The following is a 17,510-nucleotide window of genomic DNA, read 5'->3' as shown; positions in this document are numbered from 1 at the left end:
TGCGTTGTGTGGAAAATTCTCAATAAAATAATAATGTTTTTATGACTGATAGACATGTTTTCACATGCAAAATACACTGTAAATCAAAAACCTTGAGTATCTATTATTGCTTGATTTTAATTTAGAATAGAGATTTAAGCATAAGAACTGTCATGGCGGACTGTGCAATTTTTAGAGTTTGTTTTTCACATGGAGATATTTTTCTTAGTAATAACTTGACTCCCTTATATTGGCTTAAAAGGTAATCTAAAGCTTGTACGTTAAGAATATATATGTTTATCATAGTCTGCATTCGCTCGAAATGCCTTTAAATGTTGTCTAAAAATAATCATTTCACATTGAATTAGAGAGGAAATGACAATGGTGGTGTGTAACCTAAAACTTGAATGCATTGACTATTTCGTTTTGCAAATTTTACATACCATATTGTTTCGGCACCGACTATCGTTCCCATTCGTGACCTCGGAGCAGCAAAACGGGTTCTACCGGGCTCATCGACGTGTAACATGGGTAAGAAAGTGAATCCAGTGAAAGATTTCCTCGCAGGAGGCTTTGGCGGAGTATGCTTGGTCTTCGCTGGCCAGCCGTTGGACACAATCAAGGTCAGTTTTCTACAAAAATCATTTATCAGTATTTTACGAATAGGCTACATTATACTATTAGTATTGATTGTTTAGTGAGTGGGGGTAAGGACCAAGAACCTGGTTAGCTCTGTTGGTTAGAGCGCTCTGCTAGTTTTTTAGCAAACTTGGGTCTGAGTACCACACCGGGCAGACTTTTCCGCTCAGGTTTACTGTAATGGTGGCAGTGGTAAATGGCAGGATAGCCACAATGCGCGTTTTTAGGGAACTTTTTTAACATTTGGACATTCATTTTGTTCCCTAAACACCATAAGTCAACTAATTCATACCAATCTAATAATATTCTTCAACTGTTACTCCACAATATTGAACAATACATTGTTAAATAAAACACAAAACTTACACATAAATTATTAAAAGTAAAAATCCCAGCTCCCATCAATTCTGAGGCTATGGACAACTAGAACAAATTGTCCTTTGCATCAAGTTGAAGTTTAAAAGATCTTTTTTATAACACAGTGAAACACTATTATTCTTAAAATTATTGTTATTAATAGTTTGATAGATATAATTTACTGCTTGTGAAATTCAAATGAATTACGATGTATAGCTTAAATAACAGTTTTGCATGAGGTTTACAGTTGAGAGTTGTGGCATTAGAGTTGAATATAAAAATGTGAATGTGTTAAAAAATCTCAAAACTACTGTTGCTACAAAAAGCATGATATATATTAGAAATTTTTCAACAGTACATGTTAGAAAGTCATAATTAAAGAGAGCTGCCATACCAGAGGGTCTTTTTGACTATTTTTGTTCTTAGCAGACTTATTATGGGAACAAATTATATTTCTTCCACTAATAGATAATTAGGTCACTCCAATTTAATATTTTGTTTGTCAGATTAAATTCACCATTTTACAAAATATGCTATATTTTACTAATTTTTAAGTTAGAACTTCTTTGTTTTCACCAAATAATAATTCACAATTCTTTGCTTTCTTGTGTAACCAATTTGTATAAAACAATGCAAAAACACTTGATTGTCTCTGAAACAGTTATAGACGGTATAAAATAAACACTCAACATTAGCACAAACCCACAGGCCCTGCACGGGTGGTTAATGGCTAAAATTGAAGAATTGCTCAAATTATGTATTTTATGTAATCATAATGACCAGTATATAAGCAGAGGTTGCTTTAAAATTTGATACCAAGCACACTAGTTAAAGAATTCTGACTGACTCTAGAAAAAGTCTTAATTTTGATGACTATATGCTTTGTAAGTTTTTCCTTAAAATTACTCTTTGAAGTGAGATTTAACATTTTTTGGATGATGTGGCCTAGGATTGAACTAGGGACCACCAGTTTCTACTACTATGCTTAGACTGAGGCAGTTTTAAGAAGGTGCAGTAGTCAAAATTTCAACCCTTAAAGTTCTGTCAAATCTACAAGAGCTGTCATCAAAATTCAAAGTTTCTTGATAAAGCCCAAATAATAGGTGTTACTATAAGTATAAGATTTTACATTTAATTAACCTTGGATTGATTCATCTTCCATAGGCTTTTGCTAATTTTGATCACTGCAAGAGGTAGAATATCTTGAAGCCATATGTATAAATCTTCAGAAGTTATCCAACTATTATCTTTTTGAAATGATATGATTGGTCAATAATTATTCATGGATAAATTTTGACCAATCAATAACTATTTGGCTCATTTGACTGAACTGTGAATCAGTTGGCTCCTGGTATTCAAACTTTTTTTTGTTGGTCATACCGTAATTTGTGGCTGGAGATAAGGTCAGAAAGTAACTGCAAACTTTTGGTGTATATATTTGAGGTAACACTACATAATTATGAATTAATCATTATAACAAGTATGAGCTCTATCACGTGACCAATGCTCATTTCAGGTGCGACTTCAGACCATGCCGAAGCCACTACCTGGCCAGTCGCCTCTCTACAAAGGAACCTGGGACTGTGCCATGCAGACCATCAGGAAGGAGGTACGCTCCAAGTCATAAAGTCATATCATATTTGTTTATTGCCCAATATCATATTTATAAAGAAGATTTGCATTCTAAGCTATGTATAGCTTCTTATAGACAAGAAATGTATATAAATTGTTTACTGAGTTAAGATATATCAAATTGGAATGAGACAAATTTTACTACTACCATTGACTGTACTACCGGTATTCTTTCAATGTTTAGCTTTTTACATTGTTGTGTTTTGTTTTTTGTTTTAATGTTTCATACAATGGATGAAAGCCTTTAGAATATAGTTTGTTTATCATTAATTTTAATTTGATTTGTGACTTCCTAGGCAAGTTTAAATTTAGACAAATGTCACTTCTCCCCAGGGTCCCAAAGGTCTGTACAAAGGGATGGCCGCACCTCTTGCCGGAGTCTCTCCCATGTTTGCCATCTGTTTTCTCGGCTTCGGCATTGGCAAGAAGCTCCAACAGAAACATCCTCATGATGACCTCACGTACGAACATATTACTATTATTTTTTTCTGTAATAATGTACCATATTATATTACTTTATTATTTACACATAGGAAAAACTCTCGATATATATTTTAAATATAAACATTAAGATTTTTTTATTAAAATCATTATGAAATCGACTTTTGAGTAAATTAAAAGTATACAAAGTTGAAAATTAACATCTTCATTCTTGGGCAGATCTAGAGTCATCATGGTCTAAAAGTTGTCATGGATCTTCAGTTTCAATTTCCTTCACATGGATGCTTAGGCAATGTTTTGAACCTGTATATGAAATAATACAGCTTTGATTATAACTGTTGTAATGGAAGTTATGTTTTAGAACTACGGTGGGTGAAATGACATACCTTAAATCATAGAGTAAAGAATGAATCATGAGTCACAGGAACATTTTGATGTGAGCTTTGCCGTGATCTGTCATAGGTGATGACAAAATTCCAAAAGTAGAACTAATCACAGAAGTTTGAAGAATTGCAGTTGTGAACAACTACTAACATGCATGAATGTGTTCACTTTGTGTAAATATTGTTTAAGACACATTCTATAATAAATTCATTTATCCTTTAATGAGATGGTTGAAGCTTTTTTCACCAACCTGACCTGACAGACTCTGGGGCCCCTGTATGACGTATGTAAGCTTACTTATTCTAGTAACACTCGGGTCTTGCCCATTCGGCGAGTGCTTCGATAAGATTGATAGTCATTTTAGGTTTTTGAAGCATAGTGCACAGACATAATGTAACCCTGGTTAGAGCTACCCTGGTTCTTTAGCATGCACCAGTGTATAGCACTGCCACACAGGACCCCCATTTAATGTCTCTCCTGAAAAACGACTATTATTTAGCGGAGGGGAATCAAACTACCTGGCTTGACAGACAAGTGTGTTACCACTAGACAATGGATACACCTGTGTATGATGACTCATTCCTGGGTTTAACACTAAATTGGGTCTGGGAGTCTAAGGCTCCTGAAATTTGGCACGGACTCCTAGATTTTGGAGTCACATCAGACTCCTTTTGAAAACAAGTTCTTTTGAGCTTATAAGCTTTTTGTTTGACAATGATGCACAAAACTTCTTGATTTTCAGTTTCACTCCTAAAATTTGTAAGTTTTCTGCCCAATAACATGTAGTGACTAATACTGCATTCAATGTTAGGTTTATATCGTATGTGTTTGCACTGAAAAGCAGAGAGAATAATTTTATGCCTTTATATTAAGAAAGCAAGCTGAGCACCATTGACTGAAAAATCACGGTAGTATTGCAATGGTACAGGTTTCATTTTATGTCAGACTGGAAGTCTTGTGCGTTTATGTAATGTGAGTTTACTATGTTTGCAGGTATTTCCAGTACTGGAATGCTGGGATGTTGGCTGGTGTATTCACCACAGCGATCATGACCCCGGGGGAGAGAATCAAGTGTTTGCTTCAGGTTTTTAGTCTTCTTTTTTTTCTATAGGAGTATTTTTTAGATGTACATGTGAATGATGATAAAAATTTTTACTAAAAATAAGGTTTATTGAAATGCAATGCTGAATATTTGACTTTGTGTTTGAAAAACAAATGTTTCCTACTACATGCATATCCATGCTGCAAAAAAACAGATATTTATTATGTTTACAGACTGATCACTGAAATAGCATAGTTTTTCCATTTACTCAGTTATTCCATGTTTGGATATACAATTGAAATTTTTAAAGAGGATATCCTCACGATGTTTGTAGCCTACATGGATGATTTGACTTCAGATCCAGGCAGATGGTAAGACAAAGAAATATGCAGGCCCAATTGACTGCGTGAAGCAGCTGTACAGAGAGGGTGGGATCCGCAGCATTTACCGAGGCACCGGTGCTACACTACTCAGGGGTGAGAACGAGGGTAAAATGTCCTGGGGAAGGGTCAATAGTGTTAAGGTGGGGAAATAAGCTTGGAGTAAAGGGCAGTTTCAGGGGATAGAACGGAAAACACTGGGGGTAGGAGGAAAAACCTAGGAGTAGGAGGTATAACCTGGGGGTAATATTTTGGAATGTTGGGGGAGTGATATCATTTTTTTTAAGCACAAGAATAAGAAGTATTGTTATAAATCACTAGTGTAAGTAACATTATGATTATTACCTCTAATGTTTTCCTGATGGTTTACAGATGTTCCAGCAAGTGGAATGTACTTCATGTCATACGAATGGCTTCAGCATGTGATGGCCCCTGCAGGGTCCGAGTAAGTTCTTGATTGTGCTATCATTCCTTGGATTAATGTACATTATGTTGGTTGCACAGGCTCATTGTGACAAGGCAGTCACCTTTTATAACCAAATTATGCTCACTTTGTGTGCATTAAAATTGGCACTCATGTTTTTAATCACAACAGGTGTTGAAAGACTTTTGAACAGTTTGAAACTTAAAAATTGAAGTAAGATGAAGCACAGAAAAACAAGCAATTGACCATTTATTTAGTTTAAAAGTGAGGGTACATGTCCTATCAGGAATATCTTGGCTGATTATGGGGTTTTGCAAAATGAAAATCCCATCTCTTTTTACAATGAGTACCGTATTCTTTCTACATTACTTATTTACTAGCCTCCAGTAAACGATTGTATAAAGTACCTTTCAATGAGTATCTTGAACCTTTCAGTCGGAGTGAACTGAGTGTGGGCAGGACGCTGTTTGCTGGAGGTATGGCAGGCATCTTTAACTGGACCGTCGCCATCGGCCCGGACGTACTCAAGTCTCGATTACAAACAGGTATTACTCAAGTCTAGACTACAAACAGGTATTACTCAAGTCTCGACTACAAACAGGTATTACTCAAGTCTCGACTACAAACAGGTATTACTCAAGTCTAGACTACAAACAGGTATTACTCAAGTCTTCACTACAAACAAGTATTACTCAAGTCATGACTACAAACATGTGTTCTGTAGTACTGTTTTTAGACATAAATACACATGCATTTATGAGCTTTTCTGGTGCATTTACATGCATGGTTATCATAAATGGTGTGAGTAGGTTTGCTACTCCATATTTTAAGACCTGTAGGAGTCTGGACCAGAGACTCTGGGCAAAATAGATACTTTTTAGACGTTTTTCTTTTAGGAACCATTTCCAATGGCCTGTTTATTAGCAAAAAATATACATACATTATCAAGTCATTGCAGACAAAATTATGAATACCTCTTTAACAGGTAAGTTAATGCAAGTTAAATTAAAACAAAAAATGTGATTTATATCCATTGAATTTTATTCTTAACCATTTATGAATAAAGAACTGTTACTTTAAATAATTTGATGTATAGTAATGAAATGTGTTTTCATAACAACCAGTCATTCAATAGCATTTGTAATATATGCTTAAATATTCAAAAAATCCTATTTATGAGGTTGGAATTTTCTAAAAATACAAAAGCATTTCTTTCTTATTATGTCATCAAAAAAAGACAGATCTTACTGATAAAATCTACATTTCGAAACCAAATGCTTTATTATTTCATGACATGCATCTACATCATGTAATGTAAAAAATTGTGTTGTTCTCTTAAACTTCTCATATATTTTTGGCAATTGTAATGGTTTGAATCTTACATCTTCCCTTCTCCCCTGCAGCCCCAGAGGGCATGTACCCTAATGGTATCCGGGATGTGTTTCGACATCTGATAAAGGAGGAGGGGCCTGCCGGTCTCTTCAAGGGCCTAACACCAGTCATGCTCAGGGCATTCCCAGCCAATGCTGTAAGTCTGTTGTCTCGGAAATCAAGATCTTACCTTACATAAGTTGATCTGGTTTTTGAAGTAAAATGGTTTAAAAGAAAACAAGAAGTAAAGATATTGCCATTGTTTTGTGTTCGGTGGCGTAGTAGTGGTATGGCCAATGGTATTGTGAAAAGCTTTAATTATGGTTATGTGAAACTCATTGAGATGTTTAAAATGACACTGCAGGTGAATGTGTCCTTTCACTTCGGTTAAAATGTTTTTGTTTTTATTATCCATCTTATTCGACTGGGAAATATTGAAAAGCAATAGTATCCGCTTGTTGAACCTGGTTTTTAATATAGTTCGACTTTGAGGTCGTAAATAACATTTTTGACTGGGTTAATTGGAAAATGTAGCTATTTATGCGTTACAGATGTAATGCCCTATCTAGCTACAGTTCCCCAATATTATTACAAGTCCTTTTCAATTCACTCTGAGAATTTAAGCTTGTTTTTTCCTTTTATATCAAAGAAATCCAACAAAAGTGATACCAAAACATTATAATGTGATCTTTCATATTTTAATACAAAATTGACAAGAAATAAGCCTTCTCTAATTAATGATAATCTTTTTCAGGCGTGTTTCATGGGGTACGAATTGGCCATGAAGTTCTTGCATTGGATGATGCCAGAGAATGATTGATAGTGGACAGTTTTTAGAATATTGCCATTATATTATTGTGATATCTTCATTGTTGCGTTTAGTTCCTCGTTGTTTATGTGCTTATTCTATGCCTGTATAAATTATAAAAGAAGGATATATTTTAGAACTGGAAGACTTCGGAATATGAAAGAAAAGCATATTATTCACATTAAGTACATTCAGCTATCAGGATTTGGCTCATCTTTGACCTATTAAATTACAGTATGGACACTTGGCATTTATAAAATTGTAATCCTCCAATGGTTAAAAGAAAGCCTGAAATTCACATTGAATTATATATTTTGTAAAATGACAGAAAACTGCTGTAAAAAAGTTTGTTTAAATGCTTCAAGAGTTGTTAGTCTGTAAATTAAAATTTTAAGTAGAGTGAAAAGAGTCAAAGAGGTAGAGAAACATCACTTGTAAGTGTAGCTACCGATACAAATAAGTTTGTGAATCTGCAGATATATGTAGGCCTTAAAACTCCCACACTTCCCTCATAATTTGTAAATTTCTTCGCAATCATAGGATACATTTAAGGGCCGGCCACAATGCAAAAGTGGATGGGGAAGGTAAAAAACTAAAACATTTAAAAAGTTCATGTTTTATTTAGTTTTGAGGAACAATCTTTTTTTAGGAGTGAAACATATATTCTTGGCGACATGTTTTGGGGAAGTAAGGAGTTGAAACAAATTATACAAAAGAAAATTTTATAAAATTTTGGATCAAAAAGCATTCACATTATTTCGGAAAAGTCTGGTGACATTATTACTTTGTTTTTATGTTAAAGTGCCCCAGACTACATAATTAACAATGTCTTGAGAGTTCTTGATGATATCTTGTCAAATAAGAAAGTTATTTAGAGAAATAGTGGATGAAATTTATTTTCGGGTTACAAATATGCATGTATCTTTTTTAAAATAGCTGCAATCAACACAAAGCCCCAAGACATTGTTGATTGGGCAGTTCTGATAAATTACACTCATAAACATATTCTTTTTGTATTAAGACATTTCTGGCAAAACATAAATGCTTTTTTATCGGAAATCTGATGAAATATTATTTCGTTGAAAATTGCTCGCTTTCTAATTATAGCTTTTCATGTTGCAACGTATATATAAATCATGCTTGTTAAATATTGAACCTCAAAACTCAACATTTTAACATTTTAGATTTTGGTCCTTCTATTGATTTGCATTGCTGCCGGCCTTTAAACTCTGTCCATTTGCCTACTCAATCCCATAATCCCATACATGTGATGCTAATCATCATGATGTTAGCCAAAATCTTTTAACTTGTACACCACACATACAAGTCGAATTTCACTACTTCTCCAAAATTATTATCAATTCCACACTAGTATTGTTGCTGAAGACCATGTAACAAATATTTCGGAGTTTTTAAAATGAATCAACATGTAAGACCTGTATGCTGTAATACTCTCATGAGTTTCTTTGTAAGCCAGTTCTCCTTTGTCTAGTCCAACCATTTATTTGTCAATATTGTTAACACATTAATTAAATAACATAATGTCTAATGTTTAGACTTCTCTTTAGCTATGGAGATGGATGTTTTACTAGTGTTAACTTATTTCAGCAAATTCATTTGAACCACTGTTTCTGTTAAGTACTTCATTTATGCACCTATTTAATTGTGATATAATTATACTGGGATTAATATAGGTAATGAATCTTTGCATGAGTATTTTGTTATGTAAATTTGACTGCATTTTGTTGGAGATACTGATTGGCCCATTCACAATAATGCAGCATACTGAGTGTTGTGTATGATCTGTTATGATTATATCATTAATCTGTCATGTAATTGACAGGAGACAATTAACTGTCAATATATATGTACATGGTTAATGTTTTTGGTGCACATTAAATGAGAAAAATCAAGAGTTTCATCAATGATTTTGAATTGCTTTTTGCTAAAAAAAAAAAAACTTTGCACTACAAGCCTTTAGAACTTCATTATGATAACACAACATTTCTTCATTCCCTGGATTTGCTCAGTAAGATGATCATCAAACAAAATGCATGAACCTCAAGGGCAAGTGGCTAGAATGCTGAACAAGCCTGTCCTTTTCTTTGGTATATGGGCAAGTGGCTAGAATGCTGAACAAGCCTGTCCTTTTCTTTGGTATATGGGCAAGTGGCTAGAATGCTGAACAAGCCTGTCCTTTTCTTTGGTATATGGGCAAGTGGCTAGAATGCTGAACAAGCCTGACCTTTTCTTTGGTATATGGGCAAGTGGCTAGAATGCTGAACAAGCCTGTCCTTTTCTTTGGTATATGGGCAAGTGGCTAGAATGCTGAACAAGCCTGTCCTTTTCTTTGGTATATGGGCAAGTGGCTTGAATGCTGAACAAGCCTGACCTTTTCTTTGGTATATGGGCAAGTGGCTAGAATGCTGAACAAGCCTGACCTTTTCTTTGGTATATGGGCAAGTGGCTAGAATGTTGAACAAGCCTGTCCTTTTCTTTGGTATATGGGCAAGTGGCTAGAATGTTGAACAAGCCTGTCCTTTTCTTTAGTATATGGGCAAGTGGCTAGAATGTTGAACAAGCCTGTCCTTTTCTTTGGTATATGGGCAAGTGGCTAGAATGTTGAACAAGCCGGACCTTTTCTTTGGTATATGGGCAAGTGGCTAGAATGCTGAACAAGCCTGACCTTTTCTTTTTGTATATGGGCAAGTGGCTAGAATGTTGAGAAAGCCTGACCTTTTCTTTTTGTATATGGGCAAGTGGCTAGAATGTTGAACAAGCCTAAACTTTTCTTTTTGTATATGGGCAAGTGGCTAGTATGTTGAACAAGCCTGACCTTTTCTTTGGTATATAGGCAAGTGGCTAGAATGTTGAACAAGCCTGACCTTTTCTTTAGTATATGGGCAAGTGGCTAGAACGTTGAACAAGCCTGACCTTTTCTTTGGTATATGGGCAAGTGGCTAGAATGTTGAACAAGCCTGACCTTTTCTTTGGTATATGGGCAAGTGGCTAGAATGTTGAACAAGCCTGACCTTTTCTTTGGTATAAGGGCAAGTGGCTAGAATGTCGAACAAGCATCACCATTTCTTTTTGTATATAGGCAAGTGGCTAGAATGTCGAACAAGCCTGATCTTTTCTTTTTTGTATATAGGCAAGTGGCTAGAATGTTGAACCAACCTGACCTTTTCTTTGGTTTAAGGGCAAGTGGCTAGAATGGCGAACAAGTCTGACCTTTTCTTCGGTATATGGGCAAGTGGCTAGAAGGTTGGACAAGCCTGACCTTTTCTTTGGTATATGGGCAAGTGGCTAGAATGTTGAACAAGCCTGACCTTTTCTTTGGTATATGGGCAAGTGGCTAGAATGATGAACAAGCCTGACCTTTTCTTTGGTATATGGGCAAGTGGCTAGAATGTTGAACAAGCCTGACTTTTTCTTTTTATATATGGGCAAGTGGCTGGAATGTTGACCACCAGGCCCGATCTTTTCTTTTGGTTTATGACTAAAAATGTTATGTAAATGGTATCTTATCATTTACCTTGAGTAGAGCAGGGTAAGATACATAATTCAGATTTTGTTTTTTATTTCCAAAGATAAAGTTAATCGCACCTTAGAAATGCATATATAATGCAGTCAAAACACAGGATGATAAAAACAATATATTTTATTATTTATATGCATAGCAAGTATTCATTTGTACAAATATCAAATAGTTCTATATAACGAAATTTACAGCATAGACATAACAATCAAAGAAGAAATGGCTGTATAAGCGAATACTACATCAACTTGATAAGATATTGCAGGCAAAGTAGTACCTTCCTCTTGTAGGCAGATATTCCAGGCTTTTATTTATAAACAAAAATCTTATATTTTGTCAAAGACCAGAAAATATTCTTTAGAAAGTTACATAATGTACAAAACTTGGTATATAATTATGATAAAAAGTACCGCTTTATCCTGTAATAAATTAGTAAAGATCATATCAATGATCTGAAGCAATCTTAGTAAAAAAAAAATGCATTTACTACACTGTTAACACAGATATAAAGTCCATAACCAATGTATAATGAAGGAAACCTATAATGAATGAAGGTATGAACAATATCCGGTAGCACCCGGCCAGTACCAAAATGCTTCTCACTACACTATTTCTTCATAACTATTCTCTCCAAAAATTTCTCACATTTCATACCATTCAGAGTTTAATCTGGCACACAATTTTTAATAATATGAATGGAATGTCATACTTTATAATCCTCACTATTCTACTGATTACAACAATTTCTGTCAGTATGATTTGTTTATATGCTTTGCTTATCAGGAGAAAATATAAAATTCAATTGGATTTATATAACAATTTTAGGGACGCAATTTATCCTTAAAAAACACAAGGAAATTAATCATTTTGGTTAAAGTAAGTACATCTTTTTGGCTACAAAATGTGAAGCACTGGGACACTGTATCCAACATCGTGGGCTGCAGTGCACACTGTTATGTGGCTAGAAGCATGTGAATGTTGGCTGTAGTCTGTTTTGGTTTCCTCATTATGGTTTTGCACTATCATCAAAAACTATAAAACTCTGAAACGACAACAAAGATTAACTGTGGTCATTTCTGGTGCTGAATATAAGTGTACATGTTGACAATGAGAACATGCATGTAAAATGGAAAGTTAATAATTATGATTTAAATGAAAGTAGCTAGTAAGTTGGAAATCTTAATGATTATATACCACATGTACATCTGTATGCTATATAAATTTCCCTGTTCTCAAGTAAGAAGAGCAACTTCAAAGGAGTCCAGGACTCCTTAGTAAACATAGTATAGTATAAACAATATTGTTAAACTGTCAGATCAATACAGGGCTAAATAAATGATGTCTCCTTGATTGCAAAATTGGCCAGTGTCAGATGCCCTTAACACTTAATGCACTAAGATAAAGGTTAAAGAAAATATCACCGATGTTATTATTACAGGTTACCAGCCAGGGTGCATGTGAGTTTGGGTTATGGTCACCTTGTTGTTGCTTTATCTTTCACCAGCAGCACAAACGACACTCTTCCCATACAGAGTGCCATTGAGAGAGTAATAAAATTTAACTTGTTTTATGATGATTGTAAAATAAAAAGTTTAGACTGAATTAATAATTATGTTTGTACTTACAAATATGATGCTAAAATCTTTTCAAGAATTCTTCTGCACTGAGCCGGGCCCTGGAGTTAACTGCTAGTTTCATTTCATTGATTTCCTTGTCAATTTCTTCCATAAAATGAATGATGAAGTCTAGCAGTTTATGTTTGAACATTTGTTCTGTGTGGAAATTGGTGATAAGGAAACTAATGTCGTAGCCCTGAAAAGAAAAGAACAATGGCTACATGTAATGAGAGAAGGAAAACAATCATGGCTTTCAAAAGTGCTTTAAGATTACACAAATAAATGCATGATAACACATTGTTTATAGTGTTGTTATGATTCCCTTTATAGTACAAATTGAAGAACACCAGGAGTAGTGTTGGTACCTTTAACAGTGTAACCCAAACATCAGTTGAAGTCATAGTAAATGGGGGGTTTTATGGTTCAATCTCACAGTTACAATACAATTTAGGCCATAACAATTTGATTTTATATTCAGTGTCAGCTTTCGATTTTTAAACATGTCTTCTACACTCGGCAAAAAAATTAATACAAAATTCTACACTTGCGGGTTCATATATTACTTAATAGTGAAACATTTGTTTTTGCATTAGTTAACTTCTTTATTTGTTCCATGGTTGTATAAGCTTCATCAAGGCTGTTTTCATTGCTTTATTTTGAAAACAGTTTTGTTATGAAGACCCAAGACCTACATGTATGTGTCAAATGATGCCAAAAATACTGTTGTTATTACATAATAATAATATGCTTTTATAGACAGCCCCCATTTGATCAATTAAACATGGCCTTACCATATAAAAGGTACGCAAGCATATAGCAAAATCATATACCTCTACTGGCTTTCTTCGTAGAACCACAAAGTTTTCTGCTCTCATCATCATAAACCTCATGAACTTGTGACACAGTATTTTTTCTATTTCATCACTCTGAAAGCAGAAGAAAAATTCCAGGTACAGTATGTTATTGAAATGCTAAAAAAATGTTGTGTTTTTAGTTAAACTCTTTATGACACTACACTTACCAGTTATGATTTTAATCTGCCCATATTATAATTTTAAAAATAAATAAAAAAAACCTCTGCAACACATTGGTAACACACCTGTTTCACTCCGATGCTGATGCGCAACGAGTTGATGGATCCTTCTATTAAAACTTTCTCCTTTTCATTCCTGCTTATTACCACTGGTGTCAGTAGCAACTCCTTGCTGCTTCTGTTGAAATGAACAAAACCTGATGTAAACAATTGAATGTGATTTAATTGAAAGAGGAGTTTAATACAGTACACAAGAGTATTAAAGATGAGCTGATACCTACTGGCATTGACCCAACAAATTATGATACCTTCATAAACATGATCAAATCAAAAATATGTCATCATGTCTGTATTTCACACTTACTTTACTTCAACTTCTGGCTTGTTATGTCGCTCAACATTTTGTGAATTAAAGTTCTCAAGGCACATAGCAGCCTCTAATGTGTGGCGTATAGCCGTCAGGTATGGCTTAAGTGTGGCAGCCTGAAATATAAACAAGAACATTAATTTTATAGTATATAACAAAATTTGCTGGGGGAGATGAACTCCACTTTGCTTCAGGAAAGTCTTTGGGCAAGCAAATTATAATACGCAACTTGCAAGGATATTACTTATTCAGTGTTTTTTCAGATGGAAAAAATTGTTAACAATTGTTCCATAATAAAGTTAAAGTGAGTTCTATAAGCAAGTGGGTGAAAGTAGGGGGACACCAAGGACCTTGTACTTCACTAATTGCCAAACAACTTAGAACGTAGGCATTTTGTCTCTGTTCAGAGTTGGTCCATTTATACAGAAGACAAGGACAGATACATCTCCTGGACGATATTATAAAAGCATTAACACTTTATTTACATTATTACATTCTGAACATAAGATTTATTTGAGCATCACCTAGGCCTATGCTTATTACCAATTTAACAATAAACAGGCTTTCAAGAGACCAATAACAGGATTTTTTTGAAAAAGTAGGGAAAAATAGGAATATTAAGAGCAACAAGAGCTGCCACAGTATGCGACGAATGCCCCCGAATGTGACATTGACCTACGAACAAGGTCAGCACAAGTTGATCTTGCCTTTACGTGTCAAATACATATGGCAAGGTATTTTAAATTGCCTCTGAACATAAAAAATACCACCCATACTTGACAACCTACACTGTTATGTCCTTATATTCATAATTCCCTTGTGAATAAACACTAAGTGTATATTTACCTTAGAGGTAGGGACATGGGTCTTGCACACGACTTTGTATGTGGAACACATGTAGCAAGTTATTTTAAAATCTGTCCATACAAGAGAAAGTTACAGCCCGACACGACAACCTATACCCTATGTCCTTGTATGCAGCACTCCATTGTGAATAAACACTAAGTGTGACCTTGACCTTTGAGGTAGGGACATGGGTCTTGCACGCGACACGTTGTCTTGGTGTGTGGAACACATGTGGCAAGTTATTTTAAAATCTGTCCATACAAGAGAAAGTTACAGCCCGGACACAACAACCTATACCCTATGTCCTTGTATGCAGCACTCCATTGTGAATAAACACTAAGTGTGACCTTGACCTTTGAGGTAGGGACACGGGTCTTGCACGCGACACGTCGTCTTGGTGTGTGGAACACATGTGGCAAGTTATTTTAAAATCTGTCCATACAAGAGAAAGTTACAGCCCGGACACGACAACCTATACCCTATGTCCTTGTATGCAGCACTCCATTGTGAATAAACACTAAGTGTGACCTTGACCTTTGAGGTAGGGACACGGGTCTTGCACGCGACACGTCGTCTTGGTGTGTGGAACACATGTGGCAAGTTATTTTAAAATCTGTCCATACAAGAGAAAGTTACAGCCCGGACATGACAACCTATACCCTATGTCCTTATATGCAGCACTCCATTGTGAATAAACACTAAGTGTGACCTTGACCTTTGAGGTAGGGACACAGGTTTTGCACGCGACATGTCGTCTTCGTATGTGGAACACATTGGGCAAGTTATTTTAAATCTGTCCATACAAGGGAAAGTTACAGCCCGGACACGACAACCTATACTCTATGTCCTTATATGCAGCACTCTATTGTGAATAAACACTAAGTGTGACCTTGACCTTTGAGGTAGGGACACGGGTCTTGCAGGCGACACGTCGTCTTGGTATGTGGAACACATGTGGCAAGTTATTTTAAAATCTGTCCATACAAGAGAAAGTTACAGCCCGGACACGGCAACCTATACCCTATGTCCTTGTATGCAGCCCTCCACTGTGAATAAACACTAAGTGTGACCTTGACCTTTGAGGTAGGGACACGGGTCTTGCACGTGACACGTCATCTTGGTATGTGGAACACATGTGGCAAGTTATTTTAAAATCTGTCCATACAAGGGAAAGTTACAGAGCCGGACGGACGGACGGTGCGATTTTAATATGCCCACCTTCGGGGGCATAAAAAGTAGGGATAGTAGGGCTTTTTACTTACCTTTTTGGTAATGCAAATAAATGACTACTAAACCTATTCATCATATGTGATGTACATGTAGTTATCTTAACTTAGAAACCAGGGTTTTAAGAGGGGATCAGCCACAGGATGAGCAGATGAACCTTGAAATTGGAGTCTTTGACTTGTCACAAATGCTACAATCATTCTCATCATAGCAACCCCTCTTGCATCACTGGAGACCTACTGAATCAAATTTATCCTACAAAAATACTAGAAATGGCTTCCTGATTTGGATTTATGCATTAATTAATTAATGCAATTAGTTAAAACTTTTCTATTATTTCTCACACTATTTTTACCAAAAAAGTAGGGATAGTAGGTTTTTTTCAAGAAAAAGTAGGAACCAAACAAAAAAGTAGAAAAATAAGGCCCACATGAAAGCCTGAATAAATGAACATAACTTACACTAGTAACCTCTAAAGTGTGTGACAACATTTTAAATCATTCCTTTTACTTTTTTATTGCACTTAACAATCTTTTATAATCCGGAGTGAGTGTTGTCATTGTACATTTTGATTGGCAGATATTCAATAGGTTTGCCTACTCGCCAGATGTTCCAATAATTGGATGATATGCAAGTCAATAATCTGATTAAGAGATTACTTATATTTTAAACATGTTGTCTTCTCATTACACAAATACGCAAGAAGCTGTCAAATTACAATGACGAGGCACATGGCAAGATGAAATTGCGACACGGCACATTTCTGGCAGTCAAAAGAGCGGAAACACTACATGAAAGTAATGAACAACTTGAAATGCTGTCAAATATCATTTGATAGAAGTACCAGATTATTTTTGAAAGGAATACATTCCAATACAAAATGGAACAATTATCAGTATTTATTCGGTGCCCAATATTGGTTAGATACAACACAGGACCTACAATACAATACATAATTAAATCATGAGACATGTACGACTAATGGGACATATCAAATCTGACAAGAATGAATAATAACAATACCGCAACACAGATTATAACTGTTCATATGTTCTGTTATAGAACTTTTGAATGTTTACAGATAAAACTGTTCATATAAAAACCATCAATTCAATCATTGAGTGGCTTGTACATGTTAGCTTTTTATTGCATTCACTTCCGCATATTTACGCCGGGTGCACTGTAGATTTAATGAGAAAACAGAGAGGCCAAATATATATATGATGACATCTAAAGCAAACACATTATTTAATGTCATCTTGTCGGAACTTTTAACTTAATATTTACAAGGAAAAACAGCAAAAAGTAAAATTATTTCCACCCACCATCTCCTGTGTTTAAGCCGGAAGTTGAAATCAGCGCCCCCTTTGGTCTAGGTTGCTGGTTCCGTAGACCGATGACTACTTGTGACGGGAACCAGAATCTG

At 35.2% G+C, this 17,510-nt stretch overlaps 2 protein-coding genes across 2 annotated transcripts; one reads left to right on the top strand and one right to left on the bottom strand.

The window, feature by feature from the left end:
• Window positions 1–442: 442 nt before the first annotated feature.
• Window positions 443–9,382, top strand: LOC128218568 (mitochondrial carnitine/acylcarnitine carrier protein-like). Its single transcript, XM_052926260.1, has 9 exons — window positions 443–602; window positions 2,492–2,584; window positions 2,941–3,068; window positions 4,426–4,516; window positions 4,833–4,950; window positions 5,227–5,299; window positions 5,714–5,823; window positions 6,682–6,806; window positions 7,404–9,382. Exons 1-9 carry the CDS (start codon window positions 507–509, stop codon window positions 7,467–7,469), a joined length of 900 nt encoding a protein of 299 aa, XP_052782220.1. The 5' UTR covers window positions 443–506; the 3' UTR covers window positions 7,470–9,382.
• Window positions 9,383–11,100: 1,718 nt separating this feature from the next.
• On the bottom strand, window positions 11,101–17,469 carry LOC128218258 (actin-related protein 2/3 complex subunit 4). The gene is made up of 6 exons (XM_052925873.1): window positions 17,410–17,469; window positions 14,009–14,127; window positions 13,711–13,822; window positions 13,442–13,537; window positions 12,621–12,807; window positions 11,101–12,037 (listed from the first exon to the last, which is right to left on the bottom strand). The coding sequence occupies exons 1-5, from the start codon at window positions 17,410–17,412 to the stop codon at window positions 12,631–12,633; spliced, it is 507 nt and encodes a 168-aa protein (XP_052781833.1). The 5' UTR covers window positions 17,413–17,469; the 3' UTR covers window positions 11,101–12,037; window positions 12,621–12,630.
• Window positions 17,470–17,510: the final 41 nt, after the last annotated feature.

The sequence above is a fragment of the Mya arenaria genome, chromosome 14 (genome assembly GCF_026914265.1).
Source record: "Mya arenaria isolate MELC-2E11 chromosome 14, ASM2691426v1".
In the NCBI taxonomy this organism is placed as follows: Eukaryota; Metazoa; Mollusca; class Bivalvia; order Myida; family Myidae; genus Mya; species Mya arenaria.
This window is presented reverse-complemented; position numbering and strand designations above follow the sequence as displayed.